Below are 21,048 nucleotides of genomic sequence, written 5' to 3' on the forward strand. Positions count from 1 at the left end.
TCTTAAACCCACATTGGAGCTTAGGTCACAAGATCTCAACTTGATTGCATCCATTCACAGAGGAGGGAGAGAGAAAGAGATCAATATACCAATTGATGGCCGAATAGAGAAGGGGAAGAAGAACTAGGCCACTACAAATGCCCTCCTACCATTGTAAATGCCTTCCAGCTACTTCCATCGTCCCCGATGGGAAGAGAAATGGAGAACAGGAAGGAAGCAAGGGGAGGACTTGAGGAGAAGAATCAAGGATTTGAGGTTTCCTCCTTTGAAGCAATTATGTCATTAGGGGTTAGGGGGTGAGAAAGGTCGGGATTTGGGGTTAATGAGTTATTTATTTTTAAGAAACCTTAACTTCCCAATACATATTATATGTGTATTATTCACCTATAATACTTTAACCCTTAAAATATGCGAATATGTCTATATCTTTGGTTATATATAGCTAAATATGGTTTTTTGATTAAAACATTCAAATACGTAAATTATACACTTATTTACTAACTATGCCCTACCCTACGTCCCTACCTAATCCGTTTCCCACTCAAACCGACTTTTGCGGACCCCCTCCTACACTTCAGTTTCCTTCCTTCTCCACCTTCATCTCTTAAACCCTTCAACAACAACCACATAAACCAGTGCCCAATCCCCAACACCGCCCTTCATCATCATCTCCTTCTCATCACCTAACATTAAAATCGTCTAAATCCAATCATTGGACAGAAACATAGTGAAGCAAAATAAGATTCATTTCTTCCAGAAACCCAAAACCCTCCCCGCCAAAACCCAAACACAAGTTTGGATCTGTTGCTCGAATGATCACCCGATCATATGGGTGAGCATCTAACACTTGTCCCACTTCCTACCATTACAAGGGTGAGGAATGGTATATTTAGAAGCAAAAGGAATAGGTGTTTAACGCTTACCCATATGACCAGGTGATCGTACAAGCAACAGATCAAATCTCCCCAAACATACCACAATAGTAACAGAACCGTGGCAGCCTCTCGTATTTGATAACAACATTGCTCAATCTACAATTTTTCCTGTTCGGGATAATAAAAGGCTTCAAGGGCTTAAAGATGTTTAAACAAACTCGTAACCGAAAGTAATAAACCTTCATTCTGAATTGAGAACCAAAAATTAGCATCTGCTTCTTTGGGATACCTACCTTTGATGCTAGCTTAGTGGCAAAATCTAGATTAGCTAGTTCCATTGGGATAGAGTGAAGTTGAGTCCAAAAATCTGCTTTGTCGAACTTCCAATTTTGAGTTTCCTTTCATTTTTCCAGAATTAATAACGCAGTTGGTGAGTTGTGGTGTGCAAAAATCCCATGCTCATCAGGAAGTCTAGAGTTTGAACCTCTTATTGTTACCTACTTCCCTTCATATCTTTAAAAAAAAATTAGGTTTCCTGACACAGACCATGGTCCATCCTTCATAACGTTTTCTATATCTATAGCATGGTTGAAATGGAAGAAATAATTTCATTCTAAGAAGGGGGTGATAACCACTTCATGGTTCAAATTCCAGGCATTCCTTAATCCATCTGGAATATGGTCCACTAGGATGAGGTCTAATGATCGTGATGCTCTATCCTTTATTTCCTCATCAATGAGGTCCTATGATCGATCTCATTGAGTTTAGGGATATGCTATCTTAACCATGGTGGTTTAGGGTTTTGGGTGTAGGACAGCATTATAAATAATGGGTTTTTGGTCCTTGTAGCCATTATTCATTTTTCTCCACTTCACCACTGAAGTGAGAGAACTAAGGAGACCTAAGTGACTAGCGTCGATCTTCTTCAATATACTTGGTGTAAGGTACAAATCGAATCATCTAGGTTTTGAGCAAAACATTATGGTTTTAATTGATATCGTGTTCTAGTTATCTGTATGAGAACCCTAAATAAATCTCTAACAAGTGGTATCAAAGCGACCTGTACAGAGCTAGAATCGATTGATAGCGTTTAAATATCTTGTTTTGTGATTTGTAGAACCAGAGGATTTATGGGAATCCTTCATTAAAAAAACCTCTGAAAATTTGTTTATATGTTTATTTTTTTCCCATACCTTAGGATGTGTTTGGTCTGTGTTCTGAGAACGCATTTTGGGTGTAGAACGCATTCTTGACCAACAAAAAAGTTATTTGGTATGCATTCTCATTCTGAATACCTAGAATGGAATCAAGAATGTCCTCCGTTCTAGAACGAGCCGAAAGCCCCATTCCACATTCTCGTTCTGGTTGTCAATCCCACTCAACTCTCCCATAGTCCATCTTCACCTCTTACTTCACCACTGCTCTAGCTACTTTGTCTCTGCAAATCGCTTTTTGTTGGCTTTTGGGGTTTTGATGACGGAAGTCGCTCATCCTATTCATGTATAACCTATTAACCTTTTAAAAAATCTCTGTTTTCTCTTCTAAAAATTTGTGATGAGATTTGTGGAGGCAAGAAAGGCTTCTCGGATTTAAAATTTGTCTATAATAAAGAAGAAAAAAAAAAGGTTCTAAGAATTGTGTAATTGGCACCCAATTTTGATGGCTCAATCTCTAACCCTCTCTGTGCAAAAGACAATATCAGTATCATATCGTTTGCAGATTTTGGAGGTGATGGGTTTCAGGGTTTAGTGTTGGGATGCTTGGTTGACATAGAACCATCAAACACTAAACCAAAGCCAGAGCTTTTATAGTTGGGAGTTCTCGATCGTGCTCCCCTTGCAAACAGCGGAGTGTAAGTCTGATGATTGACAAGGAATGCCGTCATTTGCCCAGAGATGATTATTTGAAGAGGTTGCAAAGTGGGGAGTTGGATGTGGGGATTGGCAGAGAGATTGTCGATTGGATTAGGAAGGTAGGTTCCAGGATTTCTATTTCTCTGAAACGGAGTTGCTGGCTTTTGTTTCTAATTTTCATTTTTCTCTCTTTTATCTTCGCTTTGTTTGATTAAATGGTGGGTGCCTACGATCGGCTTTCAGAAGTGGGTGCTTTGATAATCCCTCTTGCCGTCCCTTCTTCTCGATACTGTATTGATCCAGGATCATATCCTAGTTATCCTTTTTAGATATCCCAACTGAAATTCACAACAAGGGTTTTCTTTGATGCCATTGCAATTTATAGTGACTTTGATCGATTTCGAGATAAATCGTATTCACCTTTTGTTTCTCACACCAAGACCCTCGTCATCGATTGAATTGAGAATTGAGATATTCTTTGCTAAAAATTAGACCCCCATTAGTTGTTTGATGAAATGCCTGAACATCCAAAAATTTAATAACGTATCTTTTGCTAATATGCATCCAAATAGTGTTCTCATTTTTAGTCAAGAATGCATTTCATATTATCAGAATGGGAATGCACATTATCAAAAATGAGAATGCATACAAAACACATCCTTAATGTTTATCAATATGGTGTAACTTCTTGGGAGAACTAAGATCATATCAACATGTTCTTAAGTCTGGAAAGTCTTGAAAGTCTTGAAAGCCTTGAAAGCCTTGAAAAACGAGCACATTGAAGTAAAAAAAAAACAGAAGAAAGAAACCGATTTGGATCGACAGCGGAAACGGCAGCTATAATTTTGCTTTAGCAAAGAGATAGGGCGGTTGATAGGTCTCTGGATCTATTAATTTTTTTAAACTTAACTTATATATAATGGGCCAAGCCCATGTTTTTTTTTTTTTTAAACTTAGGTAAATTATAATGGGCTCAGCCCATGGATGTTTTTTTTTTCTGACAAAAGCAAACTTCAATTAGATAGAAACATGAGTTACACAAGGTCTCAGTGCTTAAAACACAAAACCAATGAGTGGAATATAACCAATTCGTTGTACATGTCATTAACGGGGCCTTCCAAGATAGGGGATAGGTGAAACCAATAACTTCCCTAAACATACAGTTGTAAACACAACTAACATAAGCATGGGCACATTTCTCTTTCACATGAAGCAAAAAAACCATGATGGGCAAAGAAACGATACATGCCAGACACCAAGTATCACAGTATGCATGTGGCTCTACGCATGCTAGACAAAGCTTGTCACAGTATGCATGCGGCCCAACCATATGGCCCGAAAGAATGTAAAGGTACCAGAGGACCCATATCTTCCCACAAACCAACTGGCTAAACCTACCTAGAATTAGAAAAGCCAAAGCACAACTAGCAAAATGTAAAAAAACCAAAACACAACCGATTAAAATAAGAAAATGGCCATCATAGGTGGCCGACAAGGCAACACAGCCGCATGAGGCAGCCCAAACCGTCAGAGTCACGTTGTGCATCCCTGCATCATTATCTCCACGCACTGTACACCCTCTCTGACGAACAAAAATTGCCTGCACTCCTATCCGTAGTTCATCCATTGTCACGCCGAAAGCTCGGCTGTAGATTTGAGCCAAGAACTCACTTCTGACGATGATATAGAGGTTGGTCTTCAAGGCTTGAAGCACAGCCATGGCTGCAACATGGGAAAGCAATAGATCTGATCTGCAGATCTGTTCAAGACAAAATGGCGACGATTGTTGCAGAAACTTCGCTTGGGGCGGAGCGACAAGGCAGCCCATGGATGTTTAGTTACTCAATAAAAGTTTTATTTTGTTGTTTTAAGTCTAATGGGCTAAAGGCCCACTTATTTGATCCATTCAAAAAAAAATTGATAATGGAAAGTTTTCCATTGAAATAAGAATTCTAATGGCTTTGTTTGGTTGCAAGGGGAATTCAATTTTTATATGTAAAGTGGAATTTTTTTCCCATAAAAAATAAATTTTGATGTTTGATTGCAAGGGAAATATATTTTACATGTAAAAAAAAATTCACTTAACTATTAAAAATTTCCTTCTTATTTTCCCGCCATAATAGGAAGAAGAAAAAAACCCTACTCTCACGATCTCTCCCACTCTCGCGACTCTCACCTTGCTCATGACTCTCAATGATCTCTCTCTCTCTCTCTCTCTCTCTCTCTCACACACACACACACACACACACGACTCAATTGGATTTGTTTTGACCAAAAGACTTTGGGTTTGAGCCAGATGGAGCATTACTGACATGGGTTTAATTTTGACCAAAAGACTTTTGGAATGACCATTTTAGTCATTATGTGATCTATTACTGTTTTCTTTGTGATCATCTTTTATATTATTTTAAATATTTATTTGTGCTGCATTCATTTGATATATAGAATGAAATGGTTTATTTTGGTTAGTGATAGAACATAGTATTGGATGACATTTGCTTTGATTTGGTACAGACCTTGAATGACCTTATTCACATAACCAATATAAATTTTGAGGAGCTGGGTGGGTTCTGGATTGAAAAGTATTCTCCCCCCATCTCTTTTGAGGAGTTTGGTTGGATTATTAGTTTTTTAAAATTTTATATTTATATTACATCAATTTTACATCCAACCAAACAACTAGGGTAAATTAATTTTACTTCACTTTTGTTGCAACCAAACAACTTAAAAGGGAAAAAAAAAAATCGCTTCACTTCCCTTCACTTCACTTTCCTTCCCTACCCATTTCCCTTGCAACCAAACGCAACCAATGGAAATTTAAGTAGTTACATAATGAGTCAATTGGTTTCATGAGCTGAGTCTTTAATGAAGTAGGCTTTACTCTAATTTCATTCCGATTATGCTTGACCAAAGACCGAGCTATTTTAATATAATTTGGTCATGGATTTGGCTCATTTGAATGAATTTTGCAAGACCAAATCAGTCTCGATTGAATTGGGATGAATCAATCAAAATCAAAACCATATCCGATTCCAGAGAACTAGGTCTTTGATTACGGTTTGAGTTCAGTTTTAAGTTGTTAGTTAACAAAAGAAAAAATTTAAAATAAAAAAAAAAATCTTAAGGTCTGTTTGTTTAATTCTTAAATAAAAGATGAATTAAGGGTCTGTTTGCTTGGGTCTTATAAAATAAGGACCTTAAGGGTCTATTTGTTTGTAACTTATAAGACAGGGGCCTCTAAGGGCTTATTTGTTTATCCTTTATTTGAAAAGTACCATAAAGGCTTGTTTGGTTTTTGGTTCCTTCTGATTTTTTTTTTTTTTTTTTTTTTATTTAAACTATTTTAAATAAAATTTTTAAGGGTCATTTTAAGGCCAAATTCTTTTGTTATCTTGTTGCCCCAAAGCGTAGCTTAACCGTTTTTGACATTGAATCAAGGAGGTGTATTGTTGTGGCTTAATTGATTTGGGTTGGCTTCGGTCTGGTCCATGGTCAGGCCCATTCATTCATTTAAGGGTGGAAGCGATTTTGGGTTTGGTTTAAGCCCGTGGCTTTGGTTTGGGTAGCTTAGGAATCCGCAAAATGGGAAGCGGCCCTATGGGCTGCCATGTGTGTGGTGTGATGTAGGATCAATGATTTTACTTAAGCTATTCAAGACAAGCCCGCGGGTTATTATGGGTAGCAAAAATCGGTTACCATTTGGGACTCATTCCTCATATTTTACCGCCATAAAATGAAAATACCTTTTTTTTTTTTTTTTTTTGGATTGGGGGTCAGGGTGTGTGAATCAAATTATTAGTTACCCACTTTCCTTTTAGGGCCTATTGGACGAACCAAATTATCAAAAAGGAGCTAGTTTTTAGTTTTCTAAAAAAGTATGATTTAAATTCCCTTACGCGTAGTAGAGCAGAGGCTTTATTCGGGTCAACTCATACCCATTCCCTTAATTTAAGATTTTCTTTTACATTTAAGAAATAATTCTTACCTTTAAAAAAAATAAAAATTCCAATACCACTTGGCCATCGATTGGCCAAGGATTTTAGCATGGTTGGCCACATCAATGTGCCCCAGGTTCCCCTCTCAAAAAAGTGAATTTGATTTTTGAACTACGAGTCTACGGGCTAAGAGATCAAGTATCTTTTGAACCCATTTTGGCCATATTGGCATAATCATGATTTTTATCATTTTTCAAAAATATTTTCGAAATCCCAGCATTTTCTTACTCATGGCATTTTTAGCTTGATTAGGTCAAACATAGTTTGAGTCTTTTATTTTTAATCCCGGCACTTTCATAATTTATTTTTTTCCTTTAAAAACAAAATCATCATTTTTCAAAAATATTTTCTAAATCCCGGCATTTTCTTACTGTTGGCATTATTAGCTCGATTAGGTCAAACATAGTTTGAGTCTTTTTATTTTTAATTTCAAATGTGTCCAAATATGTTTTCCCCTCGGGGTCTAATCCATTCATGGCTAAATTATTTCCCCTCAGGGTCTGGTACATTCATGGCTAGATTCTTTTCCCTATACCCCTACATCCCCATTCATTTTAAAAATAAAAATTTGGCATTGAAAAAAAAAAATATTCTGTTCTTTTGTTCTATCATTATTTAATTTCGTTCTTTTATTTCAGCACCCAGATTTTCCTCTCTTTTGAAAAAATTCGTTCCCTAAGGCCTCTTTTGTTTGACAAAAAAAAGTATAAAACGAAAAAATGTGAAAACTTACACTTATTTCCCACAAGCTATCACAAATATAAGTGACTGGATAAATGGGGTGAGAATAATAATAATAATCCCACCCCACTCATTTAAGAAGTCATGGAAAAATTGTTTTGTTTCTTGCCCCTCTCCTCTTCCTATTTCCTCTTTTTCCCATAGAATCTCATCCCATTAAAAATTACTTCTTTTTTTTTCTCATCTCTTTCCTTAGTCAATCCAACCCATAACATATGAGACACATGCTTACAAGTTTTCCACTCCTTTTTATCCTTCAAACAAATGGGACCTAATGGAATATTGATTATTCTATTCTGTTCAGTTTGTCTCAAACTTGAGAGAAAGAAGTGTGGCAAAATTGCAATGATTAATTTTCATATCAAGAACAGCTAAAAGTGTAATTTTACAAAAAGTTAAAGTTATTTTCTAACAATATTTGTGCCACAAAAATTTGCACAGGATTACTCTCCACACTATATATGGTTATCTATGGACAAAATTAAAAGAGTTTACTGGCAAATTCTTATGTGGCATCTCCATATCTTTTGGGAGAAAAAGAAGAAGCTGCGAGATCCCTGATCTCAGACAAACTCCTTCCCAGTTGTAGAGCGATCTTCATTTCAAACAACTCCCCATTCTCTCTCTTCTCCACCTCCTTTTCCTTTAAGGTGGACCCAATGGACTCCTCCATGAGCTGAAAGAAACCAGCATTGCTTCTGTACATCTCAAATACCATCCCTACTTGCCCACCATGCTCCATAGTGTTCACTATGGCTGCCAGAGCTCTCGCAGTGATGCCCAGAAACACTGCTCATGACCCTTGATACTGAGAAGTTGATCCTACAAAAGCAGACCCGACCGCTGAAAGGCCAGTGAAGTCTAACTTAAACTGGTAAATCTGAAATCAAAACTAGAAAACTAATCCAGGAAACAAAGATTTAGAAAAATTAGACATGACGGGCTAGTAAAAATCTATTTGTTTGGGGTTTGGAAACAGAAAATAAACTAGAATTTAGAACTAGAAATCATGACTGAAAACTGAAGAAGAACAGGGTAGAAACCTGACATTCTGACTAACGGACTAGGTAAGTAACATAACGAATAGAATTAAAGAAAATAGAGAAATCAACCATGCACAGTATGAGAAATTGAGAGATATCTGACCTGATTTTTTTTTTGTTTACCAAAGGTGTCCGGGCCAGTTTACACGCACCTCGACTAATCCTCTGGGAGACTAGCACAGCAATCCACCGCCATGATCTCTATTTAAATCGCAGATGCACAGATGGGGAATCTGGGCAACCCACAGGTAGGTATAGAACAAATAAGAAAAAACAAACACACACACTAACACAATGCGTGAAGAAAAGAGAAATAGAAAGGAAGACACGACTAGGATTCTACCTGATCTATGTCTGGAATCCCACTGGTACCCCAACCTAGAAACTAACTAGGGTTCACAATCTCATAGCAGTTAAATACTCTTGAATCCATAAGAGTCAACACACCTGAATTCTATATATGCAAGCCTTAATCTACAGGCCAAAACAAAGTGAGCCCTTTACTCCTTTCATTAAATCATCAAAATTGGTTTGTAGGGTTGTAGCCCCATACATGCTTATGTAAAATAGAGAATACAAAACTCAAACTAAGCCTAAAATTCCTTTAGCCAATAGCTTGCTATGAAAGTACTAATGTAGATGAAACGAAAGAACTGCTGTGATTGGTTTAAGAGAGGGAACAAGAGAAGATAAAGAGCTGTTAAGAAATGGATCAAAAAAAGGGGGGACTCTGCAACGGGCTATGCCACCTATTACTTATTGAGGGAAGTCGCATCTGTCCCATCACAAACACCTACAATGTCATGATGACATTGGTTTACCCGTTTCTCGTTGATAGTTCAACAGGCGGTCGCCCCTTGAACAAGAAAAGTCCGGGCTGTGAAAGGTGCCTATGAGCAGTGATTCTAGCAGAAAATCATTGCATTACATTTATAGATCAACTAACCCCTCAACTTTCTATTCTTAGCACATCCCACAAATTAGTGCACTGGGTTGCTCTTTCTTACTCAAATTTTATCAAGTACTGATTTTAGCCACAGCTAGACCCTAAATATATTGATGTTTTAAGGAAAATTATTGTTATCTGTGTTGGACCAAAATCAATTGATAGATTTTATTTTGGTGCTTGTTAAAGAAGCATTTCAATTTTCAGAGAAAAACATAATTCAGACATTTTTAAACATTCCATGGTCCAGGAGGGAGCCCTCAAATGCTGAGACTCAAGCTAACATCTTCATTCTGGCAGAGCCTAAGTCTTTTACCCTTGCTCCAAGAAATGGTCCCCGAGTTATTGGGGTTGATTGCTATTTTTCTCAGGATCAGTATATGGCTATCTGAATATGGTGTGTTGTGCTCTCTGTTAGTTAAAACGGGAACGGCAAAAAAACATTATTCGGTACGGGCATGTTTTAAACGGATCAAAATGTGAACGGGACGGTCAAAAATACGGTCAAATACGGTAAAAACGGGAAAAAATAAAAAACGGACGATACGTGTTTTAAACGTTTATATTTAAATAATACGGTGTCAAAAAAAGGGCAATATATAGACATAAATTGGCATAATAATTCTCTAAATACCTAAATAACAATAAAAAAAAATAGCCCCGTTTTAAACGTTTCTATTTTAAAACGTTTATATTTTTCAAAATCCGTTTTTTTACTGTCAAAAAAACGGGACGGCGTTTAAAACGGCAAAAAAACTTTCAATAGCCCCGTTCCCGTTTTTTACTGAATTTCTGTGAAAAATTCGGCAAACGGCGTTTAAAACGGCAAAAAAACAGGACGCCGTTTTAAACGCATTTTAAACGCGAATTAACTAACTAGGGTTGTGCTACCCTTACTGCATATATACTATAGCATTAATTTAGCACTGAGTATGAACCATCAAGACCTTCCCCTCCCCCCTTGTTCCTCAAATTCACTCCCCCCTGAAGAATTTTTTGTCTGGTGGGAAATATAGGATAATCTTCTTGTGGTGAATGGAGGACACTGGAGAAGTATAAGATTTCTTCGACTCTTTTAATTCTTGATTTTGTTTCCTTGGATTGTTCTCAATTTGTCTTCTGAAAATAACCTCTTCAAGGCTAATCAGAGATTCCTATTCCCCTCTCTTTCTTCAGCATTTCTTTCTTCTCAATTTAGGTTCCATGGGAGTCTCAAGAATGGATATCCTAGCATCCTTCTTGGGGAGGTCTTGAAAACATCCCACTTGGTAGAGATTAGGGCAGAAACCACCCTGTAGAGTAATGCAATTCTTCATTAATTTGTTTGAGAAATCTCAAGTACAATTAAGGACTTCACATAACCAGACTCTTGGTCTAACTCCAAATATGTAAATCCATACCAGGTGTCAGGGAAAGTTTTGACCCCATGGCATCGCCTAATTAGGCTCAATTCTGATGACTCATGATGAAGATATTAAAGCCCAAACCCTTGCTCGCCTGAAATGGTAGAGCTGCAAAAGGAAGAAAAGGAAACTTTTTTATTCTACCAATCTTCTTTTCAATGTTATTTGGGCCATTGGCCAAGGGTTTCTCCTTTATTATTAGATCTAGACCTCAATTTTGATTCGGATTACTTGATTGGCAGTTAATATTTATTCATAGAGTTCTTTTGTGTATCAGTTGAATGAGAGCTGGGGTAATATTGTTTATGCTGCTTAACATTTTGTGTTGCTGTGTTAATAATGCAGGCGGACGCAAGAACAGAAGCAGCATGGCCATTTTTGGCAACGTTGAGATGGAAGAAGAAGAGCTGAGTAAGGATTTTATTCCATGGTCAATTGGGGCAAATAATTTGATTTTTTTTCTGATGATTTGGATCTACTTTTCTTGTAATTCCAAGGCAAATTTAGCTTGAGAAAGGGTTCGGACAGCTCATTTTGATCATGGTACCATACCCTTATTCCCTCACCTATTGATAATTAGGAATAGCACGGAAAGAGGGATCATTCTTTAGGGAAGGTCTTGTTGTTTTGTTGCTCCTTGTAAGTTGGGTGAATTGACTGGAGATCTTTACATATTTCCTTTCAGAAATTTTCCAGTAAGGTCTAACTGATGATTTGTTTGCCATACACACTCCATTTCTTGAGTTATAAAGGAGTAGTATAGAGATTGCCTTAGATGCTACTGATGATTTGTTTGAAATAAAATTTCCATTCTTAGGGTACGAGGTGCAGTATGGGTACAAATTTTTCTTTATTCTCTCTATTTCATGAAATGACGCCTCAGCACTAAGAAGTATTGAACTGTGGTGGAGACATGGAGCTCCTTTATGCTCTGTAGTCCTCCACCCAACCAGTCTTCTTTACATAATAAGAGAATTTTCTGTTAGTGAACTCTACTCTGCTTCTATGTTAGATTATAATGGTTCTAACAATACCCTATATATCAAAGAAGTTTTTCCTTTTTAACCTTACAGGAAAAAAGAAAGAAGGAAGGAAAGAAGACATAAAAATGTCATTATTTGCAGCTTTTTCTTTCCTTATTTTCCCCTTTTTGGTGAGTGTGTCCTAAGCAAAATGTAAGCTGTCGGTAGAGAATATTCAACTCAGGTCAAATTTTTTCTCAAGCTTTTCCTTGTAAGACAATAAAATGAGCAGAAGTGTCAATTTAGTCAGTGGACTCACATGCTGTGTTTTGCATATCCTTGCTGATGCAACAACTGAAGAGACCCAAATGAGGAGACAAAAAAAAAAGGGAAAACAGATCTCTCTCTCTCTCTCTCTCTCTCTCTCCATAGTTGCACCAATGTTGGCTCAAAGAAAATTAAGAAATGCTAGGCTTATCCCAAGGTCCAGGTGAAGAGTCCTCTCCAAGCAAAATGTCACAATTATGGGCCCAGCCAAGTTCCCAGTAGCACAGCCTGTAGGAAACGCACACAACTTGGTTTGTTAGCCAACGGAAAAAACTAGAATAGTTGTATCAAAACTTAATACAAGATGAGAACTGCAGAATGGCTACAAGATAAAAGCAACCAACCAACTCCCCAAGGGGGAGGGGATGGTCAAAGGAATCTAAGTGATGTAGGGGGTTCCTAGGTGACTAGATTTCCTACAAGATTAACTAACTAGGTAGGGTACACTCAAGGGGCTTGGGTAATTGGGTTGGACAGGAAAAAGGAAACTCAGCAAACAAGATTAACATGCAAAATAAAGTGAGACTAATGAACAAAGTAACAATGAGCAATAATAGGGTAGGAAGAAAAACACAAACTCACCCAAACATCAAGGGGGAACATGGGGTAGGGAACATAATAGTAAGCAAAATTAGGTAATAACACTAGTCTATTAAACACCAAAGATAGATAAAAATTCCATGTTATATACTCCAAAATCAGTCATACTTGTAATAAGAAAATCAGTAATATCTAAAGTAAAACAGTGGTGCAAATAAAGGGGGTTTTAACGGAAGAGGATGGAGTAAATAATGATGGAACAATGGGGGGAATGTGAAGGTTCAGTCCTCTACTTACCTGTTGCCTAGATCTGAGAATAAAAGAAAGCAACCCAGATTTTCGAAAAAAAAGTGTTCGGCAGCAATCCGATGGAGCCTTTGCAACTGAGACGATCTTCAACCAGTAGTAATCAGCAGCTACAGCAGTCATGACAATAACCAAGAAAGATAAAAGAATGGAGAGGGAGGGAGGCGAGAGAAGAGAGAACCGAGAGAGAGAGAAAGAGAGGAGGGGGCAGCGAGAGAGAAATCGTGGGGGTTTTGGGGGCTGTCTTTTGCATTCAAAATATTCATTAACTAACTCCCATCGTGGCCAATGGCCTTACATAAGTAATGAATTAGTTACCAAAAAAAAAGAAAGGTTAATCCTAGGAAATAATCTCAGAATAAAGAAGTTTCCAAAAAAAAAAACAATAAGTAGTTTCCTACGTAATTCAAAAGCCTAACTAAACAAGATATTAGGAAATAAGAATACTAAATCAACACATCAGCAGTGGGGTCCACAAGATCTGGACGAAATCTGAAAAGAGAGAGGGAAAGGCTGGATCGAGCCTCTCTTTCTTCCTCCTTTTTCTTCTTCTTCTTTCTTCTTTCTTTCCATCTTCTTCTTCCTTCTTCTTTCTTGTTTCTTCTAATCCTCCAACCACAAAGAAGGAACGTGTGGTTGGGTCTTCTTCTTCCTTCGGTTGTACACCTTGATGTCCCCATCAACTCTCCCCGGCTTGAAAAAATTCACCTCCAGTGAATTAAGGCAGCAGGCTTGGGTTGAGTCGTTGGATTTCTTATAATGTGATCCATGTTTTGTCAATCTCTAGTCGCCCACGCCACTTGACCAACAACTCTCTAGAACCTCTTATGTGTGTGGACACAATCTTCTCATCAAGAATTTCCTCAACTTCTTCAGTCTTTCTCATGACCTTAGGCACAAGTGGCAATGAGGTGGGGGGAAGTGGTTGGTTTGGTTCAGTAGTCTTATCAATGGCGAAGGGAAAGTCCTCAAAGTCATCAGGATAGAAAGGGGTACTGGTAGAGGTACCATGGTATGGGATAAAGCCTTCAACATTGAAAATATTACTGATCTCCATACTAGTAGGAAGATCAAGAACATACGCATTGGCACATGTCCTCTTGAGTACTTTGAACGGACTTGTGCTACAAGCATGCAACTTGCTCGTTTTTCCCCTAACAAAGCATTGCAGCTTAATTCTAACCATCACCATATCGCCCTCTTGAAACTTTTGTAACCTTCTGTGCACATCTTCCCTTCAACTTATATTGCTCGTTGCTCATTGCTATCTATCTTCTTATACCTACATGCAAATCATGTATATGCTGAGCAAAAGACTCGGCTAAAGGGGATGTCCTAAAACTGGATACAACTGGGACAAGGTCTATAGGTGCCCGGGGTTAGTATCTTGAACAAATCTCAAAGGGGGACAGACCAGTGGTACGGTTCTTGGAACTATTATATGCAAACTCGGCCTGGCTAAGGACTCCATCCCAATTGGTAAGGTGTTCTCTTATGAGGCGACGCAACAAATTATCTAAACTCTCATTGACAACCTCAATCTGGTCATCATTTTAAGGGTGGAAAGCTGAAGAGAAACGGAGCTTAGTGCCCATCATCCGCCATAGGGTCCTCCAAAAATGACTGGTGAACTTAACATCCCTATCGGACACTATGGTGAGGGGTAACCCATGGTACTTGACAACCTCGTTAAATAAAAGTTTAGCTACTATGGACTCATCTGAGGTTTTAGAGCATGGGATGAAATGGGCCATCTTCAAGAAGCGATCTATAACCAGATAAACAAAATCATGGCCTCTCGAAGTTTTTGGTAGGCCAAGCACGAAGTTCATGCTAAGGTCTTGCCAAGGGGAATGGGGAACGGGTAGGGGAGTGTACAAACCCATGTTCTGCTTTTGTTGTTTGGCAGTCTGGCATGTCCTACACTGACTCAACTCTAGCAACATTCCTCTTCAATCCTGGCCAAAAGAATCTGTCCTCAACGAGGGTGATGGTCTTATCTCGACCGAAATGGTCAGCGACTCCCCCAGCATGCAATTCCCAAATCAGGAAATCTCGGAGTGAAGTCCTAGGAATGCACAACTTGCTTCCTTTAAAAAGGAAACCCTCCCAAAGTAGGTAGTGCGAGCGGTTGACCGGGTTGCCGTCACTCAAGTGAACGGTTCACTAAAATCAGGAGAGGTGGGCTATTGGTCCTTGACTCGCTCGAACCCTACAACCTCTACACTAGCCCGACTCCTAACATTGGTGTGACTGAGGAACATGTTCACCCGGCTCAGTGCATCTACAACAGTGTTCTCAACACCAGGTCTGTGCTTGAGTACAAAAGTGTACTCTTGGAGAAACTCAACCCACTTGGCATGTCTTTGGTTAAGTTTCTTTTGGGCACTCAGGTATCTCAGAGCCTGGTGGTCAGAGAATAGCACGAATTTTTGCGGTAAAAGGTAATGTCGCCAATAGCACAATGATTGGACAACCGCATAAAAGTCCTTGTCGTATATGGAATATCGTTACCTAGCTTCATTAAGTTTCTCACTAAAATAGGCAACAGGGTGGCCCTCTTGTCCTAGGACACCACCTATTCCAATACCAGATACATTGCAATTCACTTTGGAGACCTTAGAGAAATCCGAGAGGTGCAGGACTGGAGCTTTAGTAATAAGTTTTTTAATCTTATTAAAGGCCTTCGTAGCACTCTTAGTCCATTGAAACTCCTTTTTCATGCAATCGGTGATAAGAGACACAATGGAACTAACCGGTAAATGAACCTCCTGTGGAAATTGGCTACCTCATGGACATTAGTTAGCTCAGGCCACTCTACTATCTCTCTCACTTTCTCAGGGTTAGCAGATACTCCCTGAGTTGGCACAACAAATCCTAGGAAGATGACTCGATCACTCATGAAGGTGCACTTCTTGAGGTTGACATAGAGTTTCTCTTGTAAAAGCACATGAAAAACCTTCTGTAAGTGATCCAAGTGGAAAGACTAGGTCTTACTATAGATGAGAATGTCATCAAAGTAAACCACTAGGAACTTGCCAATGAATGGTTGAAGCACTTGATTCATTATCCTCATGAAGGTGCTAGGTGCATTTGACAAGCCAAAATGTATGACTAACCACTCAAAGAGGACATACTTCATCTTTGAAGGCTGTCTTCCACTCATCTCCAGGCCTAACCCTAATTTGGTGGTACCCGCTCTTGAGTTCAATCTTCGAAAAGATCGAAGAGTTTGCCATCATATCCAACATGTCATCAAGCTTAGGGATAGGGAACCTATACTTGATGGTGATCTTATTAATGGCCCTACTATCAACACACATATGCCAAAAGCCATCTTTCTTTGGCGTGAGCAGGGCAGGTATAGCACACGGACTAAGGCTTTCCCTAATAACAGTTCATCCACTTGCCATTTGAGTTCGGCGTGCTCTTTGGGATTCATTCGATAATAGGGCAAGTTCGAGAGAGATGATCCTGGAACTAAGTTAATAACATGTTGGATGTCACGCATAGGCAATAACTCATCAGGTAGCTCCTCAGGGAATAGCCTCTCACATTTCCTCAATAAGGGTTGTACTTCTCTAGGAGCCTCAGTGAATTAGCGTGACCTATCAGTATTACTCTATATGGCTACTAGAGCATAAATCACCCCTGACTCTTGACACTCTCCTTCAAATTGTTGTTGATTTAAAATGTTGAATGTTTTGGTGGGGGTGTGTTTGGATGTACTCCCCTTGTGTTATGGAACCCTAACTTCCCCAAGGGCACTGGGGGACAGTCTGATTTTCTTCCCTTTAAACTCAAAGATATAGGTGTTAGACTTCCCCTAATTGGTGACATCTCGGTCATATAACTAGAGTCTACCTAGGATGATGTGGGTAACATCCATCTCTAGGACATCACACCACACTTGATCCTTATATCCTGCAAAGTGTAGGGGAACTAGACACCTCAGATTAACGGGGATGGTGGACTGATCTACATAGGCAACCTTGTAAGGCTTGGTGTGAGGTTCAGGTTTAAGGTCCATTCGAGCAACAGTGCTCTTGGTGACCACATTCATGCAACTGCCGCTGTCTATGGCGATGCGGCAGTTCTTGCCTTGATGACATGTGTAAGTGATGAAAATATTAGTTCGCTGCCAATCATCTTTACTCTTAGGTTATGAGACCATGCATCACACAATACCGAACTTAAGGTCACCAGCCTCCTCGGTGTCCTCATCAGATATGGTCTCATCTGATCTATGGTCCTCATACTCATGGTCCTGAAAACCTTCTTCAGGAGTCTACTCTCCCACATAAAGATTCTTATTAGGATACTCTCTGAAGAAGTGAACAAACCCGCGACACTTGAAGCACTGTTGTTGCCCACTACTCTTGGGTGCTTCTCCCAAAATTCCTTTACCCCTGTTGTCAAACTGATGTCGTGGCGCAGCAGGGGTCTTTGGGAATCCAGTAGAGCCTTGGTGTGGTTTTCTAAATTGGGACTCCCCAACTTGGAAGCTCTTCCTCTAAGAATAAATTGTCATGGAGGTATCCTCCTCAAGGGCTATCTTGAAGGCCTATGGAACGTCTCGCACTAGGTGGGGTGCCATACTAGACTGGATTTTGGACTTGAGCCTGGTAAGGAATCTGGATAATGTCTGCTTAACATCCTCCCGAACACGGCTTCTAATTTTCAGTTCATTGAACTTGCTCATGTATTCGGTCACAGTCAACTTTCCTTGCTTCAGGGATATTTATTTCATTCAACAGCTAAAGCCCATAAGTGATAGACAAAAATTCCCTCTTGAGCCTCTCTTGCATTTCTACCCAGGTGGTGATTGGCTCAAGTCCTAGGCGATCCTCTTGGTACTCTAGGTGTGTCCAGAAGTCTTGGACAGCTCCGATAAAATTGAACTTAGCAAATCGGAAGCGAATTTCCTCTGGTATATCGTAGAAATCAAAGTAACTATCCATCTGCTTGATCCAATCCAGAAGGATCCTAGCATCAATCTGACCATCATAGGTAGGGGCATCTACCTTAATCACCTGTCTGACATCAAAGCCCTTATCATGATGCTTATAACCCTCATCATCTCCATACTGGGTTTGGTGTCTTGGCGGTGGGCCTCGACCCCTACCACGCCCTAGGCCTTGGAAGTTATCCCCTATCTGGTCATAGCCATCAATGTGGTTATTCTCGTTCACTTCCTCAGGGTTAGGGCCTCTGTCCCTAGGTTCAGTGCCATTTGTGCTACGGCCTTGCCATCCATTAGGGTTTTGAGCACTTGTCTCGAGGACAGTCAATTTATCGATGAGGGTTTAGAGATGGGCAGCTTGTGTCTCCTGTATAGCTTAGCTAGCTTGGAGGGTAGCTTGGATGTCTTTCATAAATTCAGCCAACTGCTCAGGTTGGGTGGGGGTGTCAGAAAGGTCAAACGTGTTCTAGTATTCCCTACCACTACGAGTGGACATAAGGAGATGGGCAGCCAAGGTACGGTTGCCACCAAAGACTCAAGGTCTACTCAGAATCTCCAATTGAGATAGGTAGTTAGCCCTCTCAATCTTGAGGTCAGAAATCTCCTCCTCAAGTATGTGCTTTTAGGGGGAATAGCGTCCAATGCAATTTGGTCCCACAAATCTAAGGAAGAAAAGGGGGTCCTCTAACCTATGGTAACGCTCTCTTAACTCATACTCGACTATGGACAGATTATGACGGACACTAGAACTCAAAAGGTAAGACATGTAAACAATGGACAACAGTACCTAATCAGCCTAAACTTAGACAAAACCATCCTCTGATACCAAGATGATGTAGGGGGTTCCTAGGTGACTAGGTTTCCTACAAGATTAACTAACTAGGTAAGGTAAACTCAAGAGGCTTGGGTTGGACAGGATAAAGGAAACTCAGCAAACAAGATTAACATGCAAAATAAAGTGAGACTAATAAACAAAGTAATAATGAGTAATAATAGGCTAGGAAGAAAAACACATAAACTCACTCAAGCATCAAGGAGGAACATGGACTAGGGAACATAGCAGCAAGCAAAATTAGGTTATAACACTAGCCTATTAAGCACCAAAGATAGATAAAAATCCATGTTATATGCTCCAAAATCAGTTATACTTGTAATAAGAAAATCAGCAATATCTAAGGTAAAACAGTGGTGCAAATAAAGGTCAAACAATGGGCTAAAAAGGGGAGGGTTGTAATGGAAGAGGATGGAGCAAATAATGATGGAACAATGGGGGGATGTGAAGGTTCAGTCCTTTACTTACCTGCTGCCCAGATCTGAGAATAAAATAAAATAACCCAGATTTTCGAGAAAAAAAAAGTGTTCAGCAGCATTCCAATGGAGCCTTTGCAACTGATACGATCTTCAACCAGTAGTAATCAGCAGCTGCAGCAGTCATGACAATAACCAAGAACAGATACAGTGAAAGATAGAAGAATGGAGAGAGAGGGAGGCGAGAGAAAAGAGAACCGAGAGAGAGAAAGAGAGGAGGGGGGCAGCAAGAGAAATCGTGGGGGTTTTGGGGGCTGTCTTTTGCATTCAAAATATTCATTAACTAACTCCCATCGTGGCCAATGGCCTTACATAAGTAATGAACTAGTTACTAAAAAAAAAGAAAGGTTAATCCTAGGAAATAATCTCAGAATAAAGAAGTTTCCAAAAAAAAAAAATAAGAAGTAAAGTAGTTTCCTACGTAATTCAAAAGCCTAACTAAACAAGATATTAGGAAATAAGAACACTAAATTAACACATCAGCAATGGGGTCCACAAGATCTGGACGAAATCTGGAAAGAGAAGGGGACTCGATCCAGCACTGGAAAGGTTGGATCGAGCCTCCCTTTCTGCCTCCTTTTTCTTCTTCTTCTTTCTTCTTCTTTCTTTCCTTCTTCTTCCTTCTTCTTTCTTGTTTCTTCTAATCCTCCAATCACAAAGAAGGAACGTGTGGTTGGGTCTTCTTCTTCCTTCGGTTGTACACCTTGATGTCCCCATCACTAAGGATATGAGCCTTGGGACCAGCTCATGTTGGATCCAGTGGTAAAAGCAATGGTTGGCCCGGGTTTTAACAACTCAGAGAGCAAAAACCAAAACCAAACCTTAAAAGGGGGAGCTTAGAGAAATTAGGATGTCACGTCAAATAATAGCAACTCTCAAACTAGTTGACCTGACCAGATGTAATTGCTTTAGTAAGGGTTCCACTTCCTAATCATGAGGGAGTATTTGAAATTTAATTAAAGAAGCAAGTTATTAAAACATTAGTATTGTAGTGATAGATAGGATGAGATGAGATGAGTATAAGAACACATACTAAGCTATTAGCTTAGCTAGGGCCACTAGGAGAAGCATCCCCAGCTGAAGATGACGAACTGCCATATAACAGTCTCATCCGGTGATTCACCGGCCTCCCTCATCCTCGCGCATCTTTTTGCAACATCAAGTGAAACAGGCCTGTTGCAACATAAACAATCATACTCATTTAATCAATTTTACCACACAAACAAGCAAACAAATTAATTTAAAATATACCACACCTACTTTGCTATAACAAAAAGGCTAATCACGCGCCTGGTTGAGGCTGATACAAAAAGGAAATGAAACAGTAGACTACAAAAACGCAAATACATTACCAATTAGAATGTTGAGTGTCGATCATCAAAGAACAATAAAAAAAAAATTAAAATTAAAAAAAAAATAAGTTCATATCAGGTTCAAAAAAATTATTCGAGACCACCTTTCCTCATGATCAAGCTCTGCACGAGGAAATAAACAATATGTACTGTGACATGAAATCACCTGCATCATAAGACACCATAAGATTTTCTTTCATAACAAAAATTTGCCTACATATTTTCTATGTAGACTCACCCTCATAATTGCCTTCATTACATCATCTTGGAAACAATCACCATGGTTTCTATCTTTCCATGCCTGCAATTTAAATACTAGCATTATCATAAGCAAATATATGCACAAGAGGAAGACCATGCCAAAATAATGGCCTACAATTCAACTTTGGTCTAACAAGGACCAGCTTCTAAATCCAAACTAAACCTGTGGTTTT

The 21,048-nt window shown here is 39.2% G+C and overlaps 1 protein-coding gene and 1 long non-coding RNA gene across 6 annotated transcripts in view; one reads left to right on the top strand and one right to left on the bottom strand.

Moving 5' to 3' along the window:
• Positions 1-10,340: 10,340 nt before the first annotated feature.
• Positions 10,341-11,677, top strand: LOC122059496. 2 transcript variants are annotated; one of them, XR_006134069.1, is made up of 2 exons: positions 10,341-11,097; positions 11,202-11,677. It is a non-coding gene; the product is annotated as an uncharacterized LOC122059496 (long non-coding RNA). The 2 variants fall into 2 exon arrangements; XR_006134068.1 differs by having other exon boundaries at positions 10,341-10,506.
• A 381-nt stretch (positions 11,678-12,058) lies between these two features.
• The window catches only part of LOC122059494 (zinc finger BED domain-containing protein RICESLEEPER 2-like), a 36,779-nt gene continuing 27,789 nt past the window's right edge, over positions 12,059-21,048 (bottom strand). Inside the window, exons 8-12 of one of the 4 annotated variants that reach the window (XM_042622285.1) lie at positions 20,853-20,915; positions 20,719-20,780; positions 20,523-20,591; positions 20,296-20,435; positions 12,059-12,373 (exon numbers count right to left, since the gene is read on the bottom strand). In XM_042622285.1, coding sequence (XP_042478219.1) covers positions 20,321-20,435; positions 20,523-20,591; positions 20,719-20,780; positions 20,853-20,915 — 309 coding nt within the window. In that variant the 3' untranslated portion in view covers positions 12,059-12,373; positions 20,296-20,320. Of the gene's footprint in view, positions 12,374-16,244; positions 19,377-20,295; positions 20,436-20,522; positions 20,592-20,718; positions 20,781-20,852; positions 20,916-21,048 lie in introns of those variants that run through there. The other 3 variants (XM_042622286.1, XR_006134067.1, XM_042622290.1) reach the window with 3 other exon arrangements.

This window comes from Macadamia integrifolia, chromosome 13, assembly GCF_013358625.1.
Source record: "Macadamia integrifolia cultivar HAES 741 chromosome 13, SCU_Mint_v3, whole genome shotgun sequence".
Classification (NCBI taxonomy): Eukaryota; Viridiplantae; Streptophyta; class Magnoliopsida; order Proteales; family Proteaceae; genus Macadamia; species Macadamia integrifolia.